The sequence below is a fragment of the Leptosomus discolor genome, chromosome 6 (genome assembly GCF_034619465.1).
Source record: "Leptosomus discolor isolate bLepDis1 chromosome 6, bLepDis1.hap2, whole genome shotgun sequence".
Classification (NCBI taxonomy): domain Eukaryota; kingdom Metazoa; phylum Chordata; class Aves; order Leptosomiformes; family Leptosomidae; genus Leptosomus; species Leptosomus discolor.
This window is the reverse complement of record NC_141396.1, coordinates 55814883-55837347: the sequence shown is the minus strand read 5'-3', so window position 1 is coordinate 55837347 and position 22465 is coordinate 55814883. Positions and strand designations below refer to the sequence as shown.

Genomic DNA, 22465 nt, shown 5'->3' with positions numbered 1-22465 from the left:
TTGCAGGAAGTAATTCAGATTAAGGATCTAGAGATTCTTTCGTTAAATTCTTTGTGATTTATTTCAAAAAGAAACATAGCAAGGCCTGTCAGGTTTCTTTTTTTTTTTTCTTCTTTTTTTCTTCTGGGAAGCATTATTGCGTGCTCTCATTTTTGAAGCCCTAAGAAATATGTAATGCAAACAGACATGTTTCTCACGTGTGGCACAAGAGGACCAAGTGAACCAACTGTTTGAGAATTGCTATCAAACCCTGGGGGAGGAAGACTTGATCCCACCCTCACAACTCTAAGCACTAAGGCAGGACTAAAACTTGCATTTCTGACAAATTTGTTCTGCAATATCCATTCCACGGCTCAAAGCCAACCTGGAATGGGACCTGTGGAAATTTCTACGCATGCCCTGGCAGAGAAAAGGGGTAGTAGGCTCAGCCAGCCTTGACAGACAAAGGGGTAGGCTTGTAAGTACATCATTAGCAAAACCATAGGATGCTCTTGTCTTCATTTAACAACTTCAGGTGTGACCTCTGTAATCCTTGCTTTCTGTGGACTTTATCCACTTACCCAGATTCAGCCTCTAGCAGTAGCTGCATCACAGTCAGGATCCAGGAATGGAAATATTCTCCATGTTACCAGTCAGCACAACTTATTTATTTAACTGGCTGCCAAAACGTGCTTACTTTGCTTGTCTTTGTCTTCCGTAATGTTTCTCTTGTTTCTACCATCTCAACAACTGCAAAGTCATTAGTAAGTTTTTTACCCACATGACACCTCCAGGCTGCATAAGCCAGCTTTTGCTAAACAGACTGCTGTCTTTTGTCCAAAAATCACTTTCCATGGGAATGTTTATTCTTGATGTTGCCATAACTTTAAGTTACTATTCAGCAAGTACCAGCTCAGGTTATTTATTATGCAATTCAAAACACCTGTCTGAACGATCGGTCTTTTTCTAAGTAAAAGGCAGATTTCACCCTCTAACATTTCACTTCATTACTTTCCTCTGAGCACCCCAAATACCTCATTCTCTCTTTGTCAATGTTCAGTCTGAATTATTAGTGATCAAAAATCACCGAGATACTCACCCTGTCTCCAGGTCGTACCATTGGTTCTTGTTTTGTGCCTAATTTATGTAGTATATTGTAAGCAACCTTCATACTTCTGGTCCAAAGTTTGCCTATTAACACAAAATTTGTGAAATTAATTTTAAAATTCTATTGTGTTATACAAGATTATTAAAGAGAAAGAATACCTAAGCAGTGAAAAACAACAGTAGGAACATTTACATAAGTTTTCCAACTAAATATGACACCACCACTGCGACTAGTTAAATACTCATCAGAAGCTTTCTTTGAATTCCTTTTTTCAAGACAGCAGTGCTTTTTTTAAAAAGTAAGAATTGTTTTCTTCACAGCATTTCTTACTTTGGATAAAACTGGATCTTTACTCGAAAAGTTAACCGTTTGGCTGGAACATCAGCAAGTGCAGACATCATCCTTACACTGCCAGCTGTAGCAAGCTGGACAAGTTGCATTTCAGCCCAGACTGATCTCCGAGGGTGTTACTCAGGTTTCATGATGATACTCCTCTCACCCCAAGCCACCCAGGGAAAAACGAAAGGAGTCCCAAGAAGCAGAACCAAAGAAAAAAACCCAACAAACAGAAAACACTCCACAGCCAAAGGGGCACACTGAAGCAGCAGGGACCCTCTGATCCTTAGCATATCGACGTGGCTGTGTCTCACTTTTAATTCTAGGCCTTCTTCCATCTAACTTGTTTTTTTTCTTCTCACCTGCTCCCATTCCCTCCCTTCTTTCAGCTTAATTTCACTTGACCCAGGTACCCTTCCTTTTTACTTCTCTCTTCTCCCTTGCTTCGTCTCTCCAGCTCTGTGCTTAGCTAATCCTTATCACAACCTCACTCCAATATTTAAAGAAAAAATTATCTCATCAAGACCTCTTTGACCATATTACATTCATTAATCCTTCAAGTGATCGGCATCTTCCAACTACACAAGCTCTTTCAGATGGCCTTTGTTTAGAGATCTTGTTATTTCCATTTGAACAATACTGAGCATAACAGCCCTTGTTCTTGGCTGGCCCCTAGGTACTGTCTTCAAGCAGTATTCAGTCTGACAGTAACAAATCTTCAATTCATGCCCACCAATAACTTAAACGATAATAGGTTCTGACAACAGATTACCTATGGGGTTCAGCAGTTCAGGCTCCCAAACATGCAGTATTGCTATTTATAACTAAGCCAAGCAGTTGTTATAATAAGTTGCTCCACATCCTGGTTATAAAATGCAACACTATTGAATTACTTTTGAGTGCAAATCTGATGTAAATATAACGTAAGATGAGAAGGCCAGATTTTATTTTTTTCCTCGTAAGGAAAATTGGAAGGGTCGCTGCTGCTTGTTGATAAAGTACTAAATGCAATTATTTCTTATGAAAATGGTAATATTGTATCATCAAACCATGTTTTGCAAAGTTTTTAATTTATTTAAAATTACTCTGGTATTTGCATGCTGAACTGCCTCAATGCTCAGAAACAAACATGACTCAATTCTGTTCCACTGGAAACTCAGCATGGATACAGGAGTACGTCTGCAGGATTAACCCCCACAGCACTATGGCGGACCTACCTGCATTTGATGGAAAGAAAGTCTTTAAAAGCAACCCTGCTGCTACAGTCAACACTTGAACTTGACAAGTGAGCAGGATAAAAACAGGGATGCCTTAAGAAAGCAAATAATCTTTTTCTTAAAGGTTTCCAATGTTAAAGTTTCAGTGGCAACAAACTTAAAAGAGCAATTAGTAATGATACAGAAAATTGGAGAATGGAAATCAAAAGCCTGGCAAAAGTTCTGAATTGCCAGAAAGAACCATCTTTACACAAAACACTTTGAAGCCTGAAAAGAACATTGAATTTTTAATTCCTTTTTCTGAGAGACATAAGGGACTGCTGTGAAAAGTTCTGTCTAAGCTATAGAGGTTAAATCTGTTACAAGTCTTAAATTTGCATTTGTGACATATTCACACTAATTTTTCAGCTATCAAATGTGCCATCTTACAACATTTTCTTCAAAATCTAAGGGCTATTCATATTAAAGTATTTAGATACATTCTTTCCAAAGCACCCAGGTACACATTACAACCATCTCCATGTTAGTGATTTGAGTAAATGCAGAAACCACGTTCTCTCAAAGACTAAGAAAATTTAAAGTGTACTTTCTAGTAAAGGTTTAAATAATTGAGTCTTAACGATGTGTAGATGTGGTGCTTAGTAACATGTTTTAGCGGGGACTTGGCAGTGCTGGGTTAATGGTTGGACTCGATGATTTTAGAAACCTTTTCCAACGTAAAATGATTCTATGATTCTATAAATACATTTTGTCATGATGCTCTTTTATTGCCAAAATTTTATTCAGCTTCTGAAATGCAGAGCACATAAGGCTGCCTCCCTAATTCCTCACCTTTCTGTTTAAATACACTTCAAAATGCACAAAAAATGCCTATAATATTTTCTAACGGTCTGAAAAGACTTGAATTTTCTGTCACCACAGCCCTTTCCTGCTCTATTTACTGGTGCAATACCAAACTATGTTAATTAGCTGAGCCAAGTGCATATGCATATGGCTATGAAACTGTGGAAAACTGGAACAATGAAGCTACTTTGCATTCAGCTGTGAAGGAGCTGGAATATATGGTCTCTCTTGCGGCCCTTAAAAGGTCCACAACTCCAACCCTCACAGGTTCTGCCTGCCCCCAGCTGCTGCTGCATTTGCTCCAGTATGGGCAGAGCCTGCAAAGCACCCTCGCAAGCAGGCTGAGCAATGTCCATGCAGATCTTGAACTGGATCACGTTCAACAGGAAGCCCATAGTTTTTCTTCCAGGGTATATAGCTGTGCTCCAAAAAATAACTAAAAAAAGGAGCTACAAAAGGAGCAGTAATCCAGAAGCTGGAGCCAGGAATGTATGAATGATCAGGGCCAGATCTATGGCTGCTGGATGGGGCACAAGCTTCTGACCAGAGGTGGACTGAATTGTGTCTTTATTTTGACACCTTGGCTGTTTGGCCCCACCAACACCACTGAGAAAGACAAAGGACTGGACGACTGCAGGATAAAAGCTCTGTGTAACGGAAGATGTTATAAAGAAGGAAATCTTTGAAGTATTTCCTCCCTTGGTTCTGCCTAGGTTGCAATTCAGTGCAATTCTTCCTTTGCAAACTTGAGAGATTAGATGTTGCTGGGAAAAAGCCGATTGCTAAAACCTCTCCCATAAATCCCGATGCTGTGACCTTGCCACGACCTCCATACGGTGCCACATCTGTGCAGCGGGAGAGGAAGGCCTTGGCGAGGAGGCCAGCTGTGCTTCATCCAAGGCTTTCGCTCTGAGACAGGGCTTAGCGCCGCCGGGCCGATCCTTGTGCAGGGTCAGCCGTCTTTGTTACACGGGCTACAGCGGAAATCTGGCTGTTTGGAGCCACTGAGGATACGCCCCGTTGTCCTCAGCCAGAGTGCAATGAAGCACCGGTCCTCAGATAAACACACAGCCATTAATCTTCTAATAAGTTGGCTTGAAGACAGGAGGGCAGACGTAGGAAACTCAAGCAACAGCTTCATTTAGTAGGGAGTGGGCCAGCCCGTGTTCCAGCTCGGTGCCAGAGCTCCTTTCTTCCAGCCACGCCGCCGCAGCAGAACACTGCCTTCGGCCCTGCCTGCAGCCCGGAGGACCTTGAGCAGCACTGCCGCTTCCCCCACATTTCCCCAGATGCAGACCAGACCCCATGAGCCCTCCTCTTCTTCACCTTCCTGCCCACATCCCCATTACAGCAGACTCCTTTCGAACAACACTCCTACCTGCCTCACACAGCTATTTTCTTGCACTTAAAAATGAAAAACTGGTAAGTCATCCACAGAGATAAGTCATTATTGACAGACTTGAGCGTTCAGTGGTGTTTCAGGCACAAGGGGACCCTCCAGAAGGGGCCTGGGCTCTGCAGACCCTGTGCCATGTCTGCCAGTCACATAAACATGTCATGGGTAACACAGGGCACTAGATGTTTAAGTACCTGAGCCACCCCTCAGTTTTCACGTCACAAAACTATTTCCCAAACAAAGCAGACTGGTAGGTGTCCATAGCATAGTTTTTCCCAAGTTGATTTTGGGAAACAACAAACCCAACAATATCCACTTAATGCACACCTTGCCACTACTACAAATTACAACTATGTTCCTACCTCCCATCAAGCTGCTAATTACAGTGCTGTGTTCCAAGATCTTGTATAACTCCACAAGATGGTAGGAAATCAAGCTTTTCTCTGAATATATCATTGCTTAACTTATAATTGCTTAAGCCTTTACTGAAATAAATCTTCTTCTTCTTCTAAAGATCACATCATCCTTGGCCACTTCTGCTGCTTGCCCAGAGTGCTGCTTCCAGACTTGCACACCCTAGCAGCGTGCTTCTGCAGGAGGCCTTTAATGCTCTTCACACACTTGCAAACTAAGCTGAGTGTTCCCACTGCCCAGCAAGTATCAGCAAGTCCTGCTATGCCTCTGAATCCGAGCCACATCTGGCAGACATCGCGAGATAGTCTCGGTAGGACAGGATGGAAAACAGCATCTTGCTTTCTGGCAGCTGTCACAAACACTGTTGACACCTGTGTGGGGCAAGTCCCTTTTCTTTTGCTTCTGGAATTTTGATTTAGTTGAATAGGAGCAAATCTGCACCAGAACCATGTATTTTACATTTCACTTGTATGCAGTTTTTGTTCTTTTTTTTAACAGTCTATTTGGAGGGCAATATATTTTACCAACTAAAATTTAGCAAGCCAGCCAGCTGCTGGTTGAGCAACACATTTTAAGGGTAAAGGAAACCATCAGGTCTTAAAAAGGGATCGGCTAACGAAAATTAGATGCTTTGCACATGACACTGAAGTAAATCCCCTTCCTTTTCCTTCACAGATCTGTAAAAGGACTATATGTTTGTGTTGAATGTAAAGAAGGTTGTAAGAGAAAAGCTGTATCAGGGAGAAAACTCAGAGAGAAAACAAACCACAGTCGATTTCCTTATCACTTTCAGGACACTTCAGAACCACACAGCACTAACTCAGCAAAGCCAAACCAGTGGTTGCTTACCAAACTCCGTGCACAGCAATTGCGAGACTGCCAAAGTTTAACTGCAAATGATTTTGTCACATATTCATTTTCTCAATATCACAGTATGACATTTCTTATATTAAATAGAAACATGAGCACTTATTAAACCTGGTGTAAATGGCAAAATTCCTAATGCTATGCAGGTAAAGGGGCACTTTTTCTGCGTTGCAAAATAATAGTAGCGGTTTTGCTGCTCTCTTAACCCTTTCTTCATACGCTCTTTAGATCTATCCTGATCAGCAAACGAAGCTGTTGTCTTTGGGGAGAAAAAGTCCAAAGAAAATAAAAAAAAAAATGTTCTGTTGCAGAGAATAAGAGTCCAGACATACTCAGAATAGAGGTAACCTTGCTATTACAGTGCTTGATACTCCAGTCTTAATCATAGATCGTAATACAGATTTTTTAAAAGCAATGTTCTGTCTTTTTATCAAAGAAATAAAGATTTAAAGTATTAAACAATCATAACATTGATATCTGTCTAGGGACTTGAACCATGACTATCTATACCTCTGCAAGCACTGAATTGTTCCAGAGATAAGGACAGTCTGGTTCTGTAGCTACCTGGTAAAAAGAGGCTCGATTTCCTCTCTCTCCTCCTGATAATTTTGAAATTCCCAGCATAGGAGATTCTCACAGCAGGAGGATGTGGGGGGCCGGGTCACATGCCAGGTGCAGCATGGCTTGGGGTTGGCTATTTTTGGTCTGTTGTGAAGTTTCAGCCATCTCAGGGTATCTCCAGTATAAGCCACATCCCCTCTGCTAAGGCACCACGGCTTTGGCCTCAAAATGTTTACAGTATTTTTTTCTAATGAGCATTTAATTTGAAAAAAATGCTGGTTTCCAGGCATTTCTTTCTCCACAGAATCCAAATGGATAAAGAAAAAATAATTCTCTATCCAGAGAGCCTTCTCTGCTATTTTTTGCTAGCCTTGCTGCCTCCAACAGGCTTCTGATGTGGGAAACAATACATTGGAGCTGCTGAAAATGTTTTTTAAAAACTCTGATGACAGAAAATGCTAGATACAGGAAATGAGATTCTTTGAATCAGATGTAGTTAACTGGTACTCGCTTTGTTGTTTTTAATAATGGTTACAATAAGAAAGATCAAAACTTGCTCATTCCTAAATTACTTTCAGTGCTTTACTTTTTCCCTGCCCTTCTGATTCTTCTTAGAGGTATCATTTTAAGTAAGAAAAGTAACTGTGATAGCATAAGTACTATACAGGATTTAATTGTCCTTTATTCATATTCTCCTCTAAGAATCACTAAGGGCTTCATTATTAATACCACAATACCAAAAACAGATGCCTGACGACTCTGATTAACTTTGTCTGAGCCAGAAATTGTGTTCATTTTCCTCAAAGCACATTATTAGGTTTCTAGTCAGAGTTCAGACTTACATAAAACCCGATAAAACATCTTTCCTTCCCATCTCTCAGACATTTCAATTTATGCATATTCAGTGATTTGATTTATAAAGGGATTGTGAAAAACTTAACTAAGATGTTCTCCACTTAACCAAGTTCCCAGAGGAACAAAATATTTGAGAAATAAGTAATATCCATAGCGTTTCATTCACTAGAAAGAGTTTAAGAGTTTTGAGTACATTAAATAAAGATTACAACTGGGGCACTCAAAAGAACTTCAAGAATCGAGGCAAACTGCTTCAAAAACTTGCTTGAAAAAAAAAAATCAAGTCTACAAGTGCAGTTATTCATTTCTTCTATCTACAGTAACCTGAGACACACAGAAGAAAACAGTCCTTACATGCTATGAAGACAAAAAGCTCAAAAAACATGCTGAAAAAGACACAGGAGAGATAAGGCATCACAAATTAGATGAATTCCTGCAGAGGAATGGGAAGGCAGAGATGATTTTAAGCAACAGCTGAAAGAATAACTTCTTTAAACTAGTTCCCCTTATGGCACAACAGCACTTCATGATCTAGAGCATTCACCACTGAAACCTCACTAACTGTATCATATTCATATCAGCCACTGTTAGGTAGGGAAATCCATTCCAGTAAATCACACAAGGTGGTCTTATCACACCAATCTATCGCTGTCTGTCACAGCATATCATAGCTTGGCCATCGGTCTGACGACTCTCCATGCTGCTGACAGCAGAAGGGTTGTGAGGAAGGCTTTGGAGAAGGAGAATTTTGTGGACTCTCAGAGAGCTCCTTTTCTGCATGCGAGGCCACCAAGGGGAAGTATGAAAGCATCCTGGATAGATGCAACAGGCCACCACTAAATTTTTCAGGACCAGAGAGAGCCTGCTGTAAGAATCCAGACTAAGCTGACAGGTGGGATGAGATTTCACTGTGTAGATGCAGCGAAAGTTCTGCATTTGAAAAGATTTGCACCCAAAATAACATGCAAGGCTTGAACACAGAACGGCTGTACAAAACTAAAGAAATGTCTGGGTCACGTATGATGCACAAGTTACAACCCAAGTGATAGGGAGGATGGCAATATTGCCTGCAATGGTCCAGAAAGGAGGAAATGAATATGCTCGGTGCTAAGCAAGTAAGTACTCTTACTCAGATGGGCTATAATGTAGCTGACAGCTACAGAGATACCCCTGGAATCCAGTTTGGAAAGATGGAAAGAACTCTGGAATAAGCAGGCAAACTTGCCACTCATCCATGCAGAGACAGGAAACTGAAGAAGATGCTGTGTATGAAAAAAGCAAGGATCAAAAGACATCATGTAGGAGCCTCTTCTTTAACCAGAAAGTTGGAGGATGAATGAAGAGGATTTCCACGAAGACACAAGAGGCTGCGAGAAGCGACTGACACAGAAGCAGTGAACAGATGTAAAATATTCAAGAAGAGGTGCACAATGACCATGTTGGTAGCACGTCAAAGACTGAACCTTTAGAAACTTAGAATTACTCTTAAAACTCTTGAATATTTGTCAAAATGGTGAACATATGAAAAATCGTGGTAATGGTGTCTCCTTAAATTGGCAAAGTCATCTGATCATAGCATGCACCCAAGGAAAGGAAATGTCACATTAATATCATGTGGTAGGACTGTGGGTTAAGCTCATCTCTCAAAAGTTTATTACCACAGAGGCCAGTGGAACTATGCAAAGGGATAAAAATTCATGAATAAGAGTGTATTTGCTGAGTTCAAGGCTTAATATATATTAATGTTCAACTTTAAAAAATGCCATGCCCAAAATTGCTAGAAAATATTACAGACATGAAAGGTGGAATGGCTACAGGAAAATCATTCATAAAGTCAGCAATAAATGTCAGGTGGCTATAATGTTAATGGTATTTCAAAAGCAGTTGTCATTTAAGTAAAGAAAACTGCTATGGGACAGCAAATGGACATTTCCCACGAAGAAGAATGTCAGCTTGAAATCCAGCTAGCAGAGAAGAATTCACTAAATCTCTTAGGAAACGTTTTGGTTTGTAAATTTATCTATAAAAAGAAGGAAAAAATAAGAATATTTTTTTCCAATCTGAGCAAACTATTGAAAGGCAACAGCAAAAACCATATCCTAGAGTGCTGTCAAATGAAAGTAATGAAAACATGAATTTTAGTCCCATTTTTCTCAGGATTTGGAAAATTTAGAAGAGGTGTTTGGAAAGAGTTAGCTTAGGATAGTGTCCTGGTTTGGCTGTGATTCTATCCCAGCCAGGGGACAGCTAGGCTGTCAGCAGTTTTGGGTCAGTCAGGGCAGCTGACCTGAGTGAGCTACAGGGGTAGCCCATCCCGTCATGTCATGGTCATTATAAAGGGGGAAGGTTTGCTGAGAGGAGAGAGCTCCTGTGGGGTTCCTCCTGCTCCTGAAGACTGCTCTCCTGTTGACTGTGACTGCTGCATATCCTTTTGGCAGAGTATAACTTTGTATGCCTTTGTTCGTATTGGTGCTGTTTCATGAAATCTGTTCTCACTTCAGCCCATGGGTCTCCTCTCCCTTTCCCAGATCCCCTTCCCAGCTGGTAAGCGGTTGTCGGGTGACAGAGAAACCGTTATAGTTTAGCCCTGGATACGGGCTAAACGTAGACAAGACAGAGAAGCAGGCTAGGTGGCTCCATAAGCCACGTGCATGAGTTCCTTGGGTTGCTCAGCCTACAGCCCTTCAGGTGAAGGAGGACAGATGCTCAGACTCTCTGGACAGAATCCCATATTCAGAGAAGTGGTCTGATTCTCACTAACATCTTGATTTCCTTTCCTGTCCAATTTATTTAGTAGATGATATGAAATGCTCTTCTGCAAACTTAATTGCAAACTTTAAAATTCTTCTCTAGTTCCATGTCCTTAAGGAAGAAAACATTGGTCAGTGGTGAATCATACGTTTGCTCACTAATTTAACTAACTTCTTAACTCTAAGGTACCTGAAGGGAAAATGTTTCATGCATGACCTTCAGCTGCAAAGGGTCTGTTATGCTTTAAAAGCCTTTAACTATACTCGCAATGCCAAACTTGCAGCAGACATCTTTTTGGCCAGGGACCATCGCTCAGTCTGCCTCCCAAATGGAAAGGCGCATTCAGCACTGAACAGACAGACCTCTATCACAGCATTAAAAAAAAACATTCTCTGCACAGAACTCTACGTCCCTGAGAAGGCAGAAATAAAAAAAGCAAAATAACTTTTTATATCCATACCCATAAGGAAACGTTCCAACTTGCTTTTGAAGTTTGACAGTTATTCATAATAATTCCTTTGAAAATCTCCCGAATGTTCCTTGAACTTCTCAAAATTAGAAGCTATATGGAAGTTATTTGTCAGAGATATCCTTATGTTTATTTTTATTTGGCCTTTGTTGGTTGCAATAGATTGTCAGGCAGTACACACTGAACTACATCAACATAATAAAAGATCACACTGAAATATACCCTGGCAAATCTATTTCAAGGGGGTACATTTGCTATCTGTACAGCTACATATCAAAAGGAATAATTCAAATCACACTTACTACAATGTCAGTAGAACACAGGAAAAAGTCCTACTTTAACTTTTTCACGAAGCTGGTGAATTTTGTGCAGCAGGTTCTGCTTTTGCAGAACAAAGCCTGGGCAATATCCAAGGGCAATGGATTTAGACAATAATTTTCACGAAAATCTGCCCTAGCACGTATTTCTCTTTAAAAGGTGTTTTTAATTTATAATCTGTGATTCCATGGGTGGACCTACTCAGGTCTTTCCCTCTTTGTGAAATAAATCATACTATAACATCTCAGCCATCCATACTCAGACACCAACAGCTTCAAACTTGTCTTACCCTACTCAGAAATGGCACAGATGCATCACTGGAGGGCTTTTTTCACTGTATATTTATGCGTTTACTATACACACAGACACTGTATACGATATATAAAAGCACAAGGAGTTTGAAGAGTGCTCACCGTAAGTGAGAATATACAGTGGTTTTCCATTAGTATCCATAGTGGTTAGGCAAGGAGCTTTTGGTGAGATGGTCCCCCATCGCTGCAAAGCTGCTTCCAGAGAAGGTGGCCAATTTGTAACCACACCTAATTGTTCCCCACGCATAGCCAACATCTGAGCTCCTTCTGGCTTTGGCTGGTTTGGATCTGGCTGTTGAACTTATGATTATGAAAAGATATACAGTTACCATGTAAATTCTATACCTTGTGTACACCTGTGTAACCAAGAGAATAAGTTACCTTTGCAAAATATCCTGAAAATAATAACATGTTAGAAGGTACTGAGAAGCATCAGAGAAATACAGAAATCAGCTTTTAACTTTAACAGAGACGAAGTAACTGAAAGATCTCAGGAATGCACGTGCTTATCCTTACACTAGCTCTACAAGCAGGGAAAGAAAGCGCTGAGGCAGCATGCATATATTTATCTTTGAAATAATCAATCTTTCTCTATTCCTAAAGAGAGATGGAGAATACTTTTTCCTGGCAAAAATGCAGTAATGAGATGAACTGCATAAATACGGAAAAATGTACTTAACAAGTCATCAGGAACAGACTGATATAAGTCATGTTCTGTTACAGTGCTTTCTTATAAACTACTATGAAGACTATTTAAAACACCACATCCTGGCAAACGTTAATTCCAGAGCAGTGGCCTCCTTACAGAAAAAAAAAATCCATTTATTGACTTTATCCTTGTTTCTGTCTTACATTTAGTTCATTTTTTCAATGCTTCCCTGTTACAAAGGATGCGTAAAACATTTAACATGCTCCCTCAGTGACAGTTTTTCTCACATTGGTGTTCGAAAGCAATGGCTGTAACCCACAGCAGAATGTGCTCAAAGCAAAGCTTCCCTCCACTCTCTTCTACTATTTCTTTGCAAGCAGAACCAGGAGCTGAGCAAACAAGAGAGACTTTTGATTCTATGGCTCTATGTCCAAGCTCACTATGAGCAGATTCCACTGAATACCGATGCTTTTTGGTACTTGCCAGTATAGGGAGAGCTCACTTAGCTGTCTAGAAAGTCAATGTGTGAGACAAACATTTTACAGAGTTTTAATAAGAGATCCCCAAACCTTTTGAAAAACAGTCATTTTACCTTCTAACAATTCCTCAAAGTCATCTACAAAGAACTCTCGTAATGGTGGTCGTTTGGGTCGTTTTAGTGTATTGACCAGCTGCTGAATCTTTGCTGACACTCTGCTGCTCACTGGTACTCCTGCAGGACAGGGATCAATGGAGACATCAGTCGACCGCTACGCTGAATGCCACTAGACGTTAAGTGGGGTAGAAAAAAGTCTAGGACTGCAAGGCCGCCACAACTACAGTTTCATGCCATAACGTGACTCAAGTATTCAACATTGAGACATTAAAGATCATTTCAGCAAAAAAAGGAACAATGACGCCTAGTTTAAATAAAAGCAATACAACAATGTCAGAGTGAGCTTGCAAAATTAAGAGGGGAAACAGCACATAGACTGAGGGAGAGAAGCACAGTGAAAAAACCCTCCTACAGCAAATGTCAGTAACCTTACAGAACTCTTCCAGGTGGCATTGGCAATGGTCAGTGAGAAGACACAGACTGGCTCTCCCCACGATCACTGGTCATACCAATATTGTCTAACTAGACTGCAGCTCAGCAATGAGTGTGGGTCATAGGCTCTGCCCCATCATTTATTCTGGGTTGCTCTTTACACTGTACTGGACATCTGTCCAGTATCCATCTTAAACAAGGTTCACATCTTTGTATAACTTCAGCATGACCCTATAGTTTCTGAACATCCCTACAGCTAATCCCAACAGCCAGCAATTTCCAAAGGGAGTGTGCTTGCCCATATCGCACTTTGAAAACCACAATTCTGGGGCAAGGGGCACTTTTATAATATAATCTCATCAGTGACCTCCCCCCTCCTTTTCCCTAGTCGAGTGCAAAGCCTCTGCAACATTTATGTTATCTGTTCCTGAACTAACAGCCTTCTGTCACTGCATTGCAGGAATTTCAATCTCCTACCCTTCCATAAGGTTGGCTCCAGAACTTTACCAAGTGGTCTTCCGAGCTGAAGCTGCTAAGTTTAGATGTGATACACTTGGTCAGCAATTCCACACCTTGCTGAAATATTGTTTAGGAAGTTTTAGAAAAGAGGAGCAGTAAATAAGAAAGGGTTTACAAATAACTGTTTTTCAAAAAAAAACCCCAAAACCCTAACAACAAAAACTCAGAAAATAAAACTTTAAACATGTCACTTTTCAAGATGTAGCCATCCTATCATGTCATTTTCTTTGCCATTTAAAAAGCAGACTAGCTGTAACCAGGCAGCATGATAAAAGCAGTTCTAAAGAGATTCGCTGCTTTCTTTTGCCAAAAAAATTCTACAGGGAATCAGCTCTGCTGGTTAAGAAATATTTCTCGATGTCGGCTTCATTTATAGCAGTTTATTTTAGGACTGTAAAGATGCTGCAACTTTGTGTGTGTGTTTATAAATGAACAATGCCCAAAAGAAACAAAGAGCAGATGCACACAGTAACTACTAAAAAGGTTACGAAAAAAACCTAGTTTTGCTTTGTGACATACCATCACCAGTCTCCATGAGTTCAGCGTTTCCATACTTTGGTGCCACCCGTGCCGTTGATCCTTGCGGTCTTTCTACTTGTATTGAGTGTTCTGAGGTGTAAGTGGTAACATCTGGAGGGGCAGAATGATTTTCTGTGAAAAATAAGTTAAAAGGTTTAACCGTGTACCTCTAGTGTTGAAGGGCAGAAAAGCAAAGTGGAGCGTAAAGAATACCATTTGATTTTTTTTTTTTTCTTAACATCTGAACAGGCCTTAAAGTTAGCGTACAAAATGAATGTATACAACTATAATGCACAGCATGATTTTAATAAAAAAGTTTCCACTGATCAAAAAAAGGGCTATATATTTGCAAGCATATAAGCAACAGGCTAAAATAAAGATACAATTAAGTTGTTCTCCACTGAAATTTAATTTTATACTAAGTTAAAGCTTGTGAACAGTCTCAAAAAGAGAAGACCCAGACAAATATACTTCTGATAGATTGCTGCATCATTTTTTCTAAATAAAAGGAATCCAGCATGTTGTCAATCACTTGCAAGTGCCAATGCGTATCTCCTTGATAACCTCTGTATTTTGAATATGCCAGTTTTAGTTAAGAAAGGAATTTGTTCGTATATTAGGAAAAAAATTAATCACAGCAGTGTTGGAATCCAGGGGAAAGAAATAAAATGTGAAGAAACATGAACTTTGCATTCTGCATGGACACTTGCTTGTCTAGTTATTTCAATTCTTCCGCATAACAAAGACTTGCCTTCCAGAAGGCAAACACAATTTCATCTGACTCATGCCAGCACTGCTAAACAATTCCATAGAGCTAATCTTTGTCTTTCATAGCCTGATAACTCAGCATGCTACCACCGTTTGTTTTCCCATGTTTTCAAGTCTGAGTCTGTATCACCTATGTATTTGTACTATTTTTATGGGTTGCTTCATAATATTTTTCCAGGTTTTTATCAGCATTAGAGTAGATGCATGTAAATACAATGAGCAAGTAACTTCTCTCTCAATTGACATAAATGATCCCCAGCAGCCTGAGATACAAAAGAAGGCAGGCCTTCATTCTGCTGTTGCTGAAGTGAAGAGGAATGCACTCCATTTTACAGCAGGATAAGAGTCCTTAAAAATGCAAAAATTTTACAAAAACTTCACCTTGTTCCAACACTATTTTTCAAGATGTGCTTTTTATTAAATCTAACCTGTCAGCATTATGGTGCCGTAACTCTGCTATTACACCAACTTCTACAGTAAATTTCACCTCAAATGTAACTATAGAACATTTTCATGCATCTTGAACTTTGGATCATTGTAATTCTTGTCCATTCAATCCCAAATTCATGCACCATCAACACAGACAACTAATTTTTATGATTACACATACAGTAACAGGATGCTATATCAGACGCCTATTTTGCATAGACCTCATTTGAAGCTAGCATTTGACAGACAATCATCATGAAAAATTAAAACATGATAGTAATGTCTGTAGTTCTTATTTAATGTTTATATTCACGAACATGATACAGACTCAACCTTATCACTCAACCGTAGCCTTGGTTGAGGAAAACATGACATGGCTTTTATCGAGGCATTTAAAAACATCCTGCATCCTACACACGTCCAGTTGAGCCTTGAGTCTGATCACAACTATTGTTACAATTTTACTGAAACAAGCACCGTGTATTGTTCTGTAAGTGACCAACTGAAGTATAACAGCCTGGACAATGACGCTTGTGCTGGTAATTGTTTGAATAACGTCTGCATTTTAGATATCTTGTCATCATCAACTACTTCAGATTCAGCACAATTTTTGCCCTTTCTTGCTAAGTGGCAAAAGCTTTTTATAGATCTTGATTGAATTACCCAATAACTAAGTCAATTAAAAAATGCTGAAGTTTATTTTCTTATCTTTTACTTATAATGCAGTTTTGCTATGCAAATAGGAGAGGAGAGCATGACTAAGAAAATAACTGTACTTAGTCAGCTATTAGTTACATGAGAAAGTATTTTTGAAGTTAGCTATAACTGTTTACATCTTTCCAGTGAAGTATTTCCATCTTTTAGACTTTACAAGGCAAACTGAATTGGAGTTAAAGAATCTTGTTTCAGGTTTTAGCACCGAGATTATTTTTTTTTAATGGAAGAGAAGATACGTGACCTAAAGTACCACAGAGCAGCGATGCTCTCCCTTCAGATCTATACACTTGAAACCAAATACTTCTTTGTAACACATCATGCCAGGCAGGGTGAAATAACATGAGAAAGAAGCTTTCCACTCTTTTGTAAAAGGGTTTCCTTTTGAACAAGCAGCACTGGCACTTGAAATGACCTAAGAGAAACTCTCTTCCCAAGGTGCCCACCACTGGCGGGCCAAAGAGTGGCGTTTTAGCACCCTGGCTGCCCATCTACTATTTACATTTCCATTAAGAAGAACACTTATCTAGCAGAACAGGAACATTAGGGTTTGTCTTGCCATGTTCCTTTACAGTATCTGTTTAACAGATGTCTTCTTATGACACTATCTACAGCTGGAGGTTTGATCCATTAGATTTACAAATCCTCAGTCAGTTCCCTTCTTGGAGTCAGGCTTGGAGAAAATAAAGTCATACAGACAAAAATTTGGTCTGAATGACTTCTAAAGAAAAAGATAATTGTTACATTTTACGTGAAATGTATCCTTTCTCATATAAAACAGTCGACCCAGGCTTAGACTATAGACACAATCTGTATAGAACTGCTTGGTCTTATGTCAAGTAACTTGAAGCGCTGTTTGAGACTTAGTTAAGAATAACGATCCTGACACATCTGTTGACTAAAAAATAGAAACTGTGACAGCTGTATGACTTCAAAGCATTGCATCCATCAAACATACATATTTGCATCACCTCCTCTTCCCATCTCTTCCAATATTCTTGCATTAGAAGATCACAGACAGAACAGCTGTTTTCAGTTATAAGGCTCTCTTCATTTCTGCCACTGGAGTGAGGTGCTTTACCGCATTTCATGAAAATCAGAAAGAACCAACAATGCGGAGCACATTCACGTCGGGATAGAGTGTGTGCATTGACAGAGCCCCATGTTTGAGCAGAAGCAAAGAGATGGAAGAATGCACTCCAGTGGAAGTTTGGAAGCACACATAAGCATCATGAGTTTGAAAAGTTTCTTGGAACTGAAAAAGTATCCTTCAAATACTATACTTGAAAAAAATGTAGGTTTTTTCTTCCAAACAAGCTGGCTCTTCTGGTTGTCAGGGAAGGGAAATCCAGAGTCAGAGCTGTGGCTTTTTCCATCAACTGTGTTTCTCCCGTATTGATGTCCAGGTGACAGAGAGTATTTTAAACTAGTCTCCTGTATTACAAGTTAATATTCTCCCTTAGAACATATAAGAATTTTAAAGTTGTCAGAGAGCTATCAGTCATGCCTTATGGCACATGTTTTTATATTTACTTTATTAGAAACCTATGTAGCTTTTAACGTGGACAGAAGCCTTTGATTTTCAAACAGAAACATATTTGAAGCATATAAAAGAAACGTTAAATGCACCTACTGGATCAAAATTTTGTAGTGAGATGTTTAACTTTTTATATAAATTTACAATCATAGGTAAGCACTGTATGATTTTTCATTACATGAACTTTCTGAGCTTTGGGATGTGCTTTCTCTCCTTGATTTTTATATATGTATAGATAAAAAAATTCTAATACAGATAAGTGAAAGCTAAAGACCTTAGAAATATATAGTACTGATCCAAAGATGGGTCAGAACATTCGATATTTTTTACAGATTGCACTGGTTTGACCTCTAAGCTCAAGAATCACCCAACACAATTGTGATGCCTATCACACTAGAGAGTCTCCCTTTAGCTTAGTACAGGCACCTGAGTGTCTTAAAGCTGAGAATAAATATTTAAAGGATATCCATCCTAAACTAGAACTTTGGCGACAATACAGCAGTAGCAGCAAATTAAACGAACGGTGTAACATTGAAAGCATGTAACAGCTTATGCAAATTATCTAAATGATCCATAAGGCTGAACTCTGACTATATTATAGCCAAAGCTTTTTATCAAATCCCTTCTCAGGACTGCATTACAAGTATCCAAACTGGAAAAATCTCTCTTTGGTTCTACGAAGCACTCTGGAGGTCAAATCCTAGTGGATATCAGAATGGAGACCTTTCTTTGGTTCATTAAAGGTCTCTCCTCTTCCCCTTCAAATTTGTATTTACCAAAATTGGCATCTTTGAGCATGGCAGTTACGTCCTTACATATTTACAGATGATTTCTTTCTTGTAGGCTGATCTGTCTCTGGAGAACAACTCCTTGGACCAAAGAAACACCAAGACACAGGAATATATGTTCTTTGTGATCAAGAACAAATTGTCTCCAGTAGCTGAGGAGCTTCAGAGAAGAGTACTCTTCTCTCTAGCCTTCTCTCCTACCAAAGAGGATTACTCATCTACGATCACTGGCACACTGCCTCTGAAACAGCAAGGCTATCTGTGGGAATACTTCAAATCTACTACCTCTTAGAATACATTTAAATTCAAAATCCACCTCTTCAGATTGAAAAAAAAACCCACAAAAGAGCCATTTCATTTCAAATTCTTAGAGAAAGCAGCTCACCCATGAAGAAATACACCTTATAGTTATCATCTGTGCAGCTTCCCTTACATTTCCAGTGATCTTAGCAACACCATCTGACGGTAACCTTAAGATCACAGTCTCAATCTGTTAGCAGATATCACTCATATTTTGTATCTAAGTAACCTTTACATTACTACATCACAACTACTGTCCAACTAGAGATGCAATTTAAGGTATCTTATTGTCAGAAATAAAAGTACGTATACACTGAGGCAAGCTTAATTGCTTCTTTCAAAGGAGAGATCTTTCCAGTCAACAACAACAATGCAAAACAAAACAAGTAAAAGAAGTAGTATTTTTCCTCTTCTGCAGAATGCTGCCATCTTAATTTAGCTCTATAAATGCTGTATTATTTACCGCAAACTCAGTGATTATAAAAGAAGACTTACTGTGCCAGATTTAAAATTATCAAAATGTCACATTATAAAGAAGCTATATTTAAAGACACATTAAGATTTGGTGTGTGAGTAATGCAACCTTTTACAGTTTGGATAAATTTAATTCTCTATGCTATAATTTCCTCTAGCATTTCGAGATGAAGTCACAGAAAATAACCAAATGCAATGATTAACATGTTCAGAAGTGTACGAGTTTCTAAAAGAAGGTTCTAAGCTACTCATTTAGCATGAATTTAAGAATACAATGGAAATTCTTCCCCTGACTGCAATTCAGCAATTCCAGACCATGGAGAGAGTACTGATTACCTGAAAATACAGGTGTTACACCAAGCCATTCTGAGAGCAAATAAAAAGGGATATGGACTACTGTTCCAGCACATAAAATCAGGAACATTTAAGATGCTTTCATGTATCTCATTACATACACTTGAAAAGGAATGATCAGATGAGGAGCAGTCACACAAAACCGCATTTCATATGTGTAGAACAGTAGCAAGGCTGCTTTGTCTGTTCCAATATAGATTCCAAAAGATTTTCAATGAGGCAAAATACACAGCCCCAGCAAAAATGCACCCAAAGCAGATGCCTCGTACAATAAACAGCAGTTACTGGAGAATGAAGGGAAAACAAGCCTTGCTTTCCTTGTGCCTTGAACAGCTGCCTCATTTTAATGGCACAATATTCAGAAATACTTAATGTCTGTGAAGCTTAACCCTAATGGAAAGAAAACTTTGACTTCCTAGGATCTTTCCAAAGGATATAAACAAGCTACTACTACTAATAATAGCTCCCTTCTCCAAAGGTATATAATAGTCTTTCCCAACGTTTATAATAGCTAGATATCCCAGTTCAAGTATGCCAGATCCAATTAAGAGCAGAAAAAAAAATGTTTAAGAGGACCTACTGTTAACAGAATTACCAAAAATCACTCAAACTACATAATTAATGTGGTACAGCAGTAGGGGAAACTCAAATGCAAGCAAACCCTAATGTTGCATGCACCGATTTTCCTTACTGATGGATCCTACAGACATCTTTTTTAGTGCCAAGTAATGGAAGTGATGCAACTGCACATTTTAAGATACTTCGCAGCCAACAGCCAGACCTTGTTTGCCACAAAATAAGTTTACCCACAAATCTAAATTGTTACGTTTTCTTTTTTTTTCTCACGAAATAAGAACATAGGACCATCTCTCCATATAATATATGCAAATAGAAAAAAAAAAGGAAAGAAGAAAAAGCACAGGGAAGACTTTTATAAGGCTTCATATAGCAGTTCAGGTGAACATGAGAGACAAAATTCACGTTAAACTGGACACACTCAAAATATCCATGTACTAACCTATATGTGTTTGAGCCATAACATCAGCTAGTCTGTGTGCAGCACCACTGCCTCCACTTTGTGTCGAGGAGGAGGAAGTGGTTGACGTGGTAGAGCCATGGATCGCTTGACTGATCCAATGTTCCATGTTTATACTCCCCTGACTTGAGGTGGGAGTTCCCTGGGAGTCGCCCTGTACGGAGCCTTCATCTTCTGAACCAGAAGAAGTATCTAGTGATTAAAAACAGTCTGTTTACTTGCAGTGCTTTTGGATTTTCTTAACAGAAATAAGGCATGTTCATATTACAAATCTAAAGATAACTGCCATTAAGAAAAACTCCTGAAGGTAGGCAAACAGAATAAGAAATGTCTGTAATACCGAAAGCCCTGAAATGAAGCCAGTTGCCAACTGCACACTGAGAGAGCTTTCCTGCTCTAACGCCACGGCTTCTGTGTTACTGTATAAAAGTAAGGATAATAAAAGTCTTCCTTTATAATGCGGCTGGAGAATCTTCTGAAGATCTCCAATCACATATTAACAGTACAGAATACCCAGAATACTTTCCCAAGCTCACTCCACAAAGTTTGTGAAAAACTCATCCAATTGTAGAAAGCCCACCCTTCACTGAGAAATGGAGTCCCAGCTGGATTCAGTGAGTATGAGAAAGCATGAGTTGTGGAGCATTTTCACAGTTTAGTAAGTAAAAGAGCCAATAAATCTGAAAAGGAATGGCACAACTAATTGTAAAGACAATGTTCCATTATAGTGTTAGGGAATAAACTAGAAACTTGCAATGAACTCTGAGTCACAAAAAATATGACAAGCTGGCTACATTAAGGTTGTCATAAGATGAAAAGGATCAATGCAAGTTTTGGTACTACCAAGGGCAAAGCAATCATGTTAACTGTCCCAGCTGACCTTCCAACCATTCAGTTAACCTTCACCTCTTGAAACATACCTCAATGTTATGCTCAGTGTGCCTCAAATGATGTTTCCATAACTGTCTATGCAGGCAGATTGTAAGTTCATAGCAGCACAAAGAACCATTTTTAAAATTCTTAAAAACACACAGAGATGCTCACCTGGAGGTGTGTAGGCATCCATTGATGTTTGCACCACCAACGAACGTCGTTTTGAGGGCATGGGGACTGCCATTTTCCTTTCTTTATGCTTAGCCAGGGCTGCCTGAACTGCTTCTGTGTGGACATCTGGAAGGAAAGAGAGGTTTCAAGCCAGCGTTCAGACAGAAACGAGCTGTTTGTTTGTGTATGCAGTGCACCCGCGCGCAGGTTCGTCTGCACGGCAGCTTGGCTGGCAACGCGTATCGAGCGATGAAAGGCCAGGAACGCGCAGGATCTCAGAGGGACTGCGTGTGTTCTCCCTGCTGTAGAAAAAGCAGCTATAGTGAAAAGTGCTGTACGAACAAACAAGCTCTTTGAGCAGTACAATATTCCCAGAACAGTGCTGCAGTATTTGAAGAGTAGGAACTCCGCTCCCCCAGAGCAAACCTCTGTTTAACCAAGAGCTGTTACTTCAGCAACCATTACTGTTTTCAGGGAAAGCATGGTATATTAACACTGCCTGTTTTTTAGATGAATGAGGTTTCTAATATACACAAAAACCACACAGACTAAGTGAACAGGAACATTTGCTTGAAAGATAAGAGGTATGTGAAATGTCACAGCAGAAATGGCAGCAGGTCCCCCATTCCCAAATCCTCCTCCTACCTCATTCACTTGGCTTTATTCACAGAAAAGTAAGTATTACGCAGGGCTGGCCTGAGGTGGAATAAGAAAGAAAAGCACCCTGAGCACAGGCCTGGTGCTTCGCACGTGGGTGCCACACACAGCTCACATGAGCCCACTCCAGAGCATCCAACAGATCCCTTCTCCATGGGGACATCCTTCATGAGGAGCTTCTCTACCAATCACATGTATATATAGGTGTCTTCCTCCCCAATTTCA

General features: G+C 39.6%; 1 protein-coding gene across 3 annotated transcripts in view; it reads right to left on the bottom strand.

Annotated features, from left to right (window-relative positions):
- Positions 1-22465, bottom strand: part of DIP2C (DIP2 acetate--CoA ligase C (putative)) — a 319080-nt gene that overhangs the window by 95429 nt on the left and 201186 nt on the right. For all 3 annotated transcript variants that reach the window (XM_086467405.1, XM_086467406.1, XM_086467408.1), the window contains 6 exons: positions 21584-21709; positions 20522-20731; positions 14140-14271; positions 12667-12786; positions 11528-11725; positions 1079-1170 (listed from right to left, as the gene is read on the bottom strand). In XM_086467405.1, coding sequence (XP_086323531.1) covers positions 1079-1170; positions 11528-11725; positions 12667-12786; positions 14140-14271; positions 20522-20731; positions 21584-21709 — 878 coding nt within the window. The remainder of the gene's footprint in view (positions 1-1078; positions 1171-11527; positions 11726-12666; positions 12787-14139; positions 14272-20521; positions 20732-21583; positions 21710-22465) is intronic.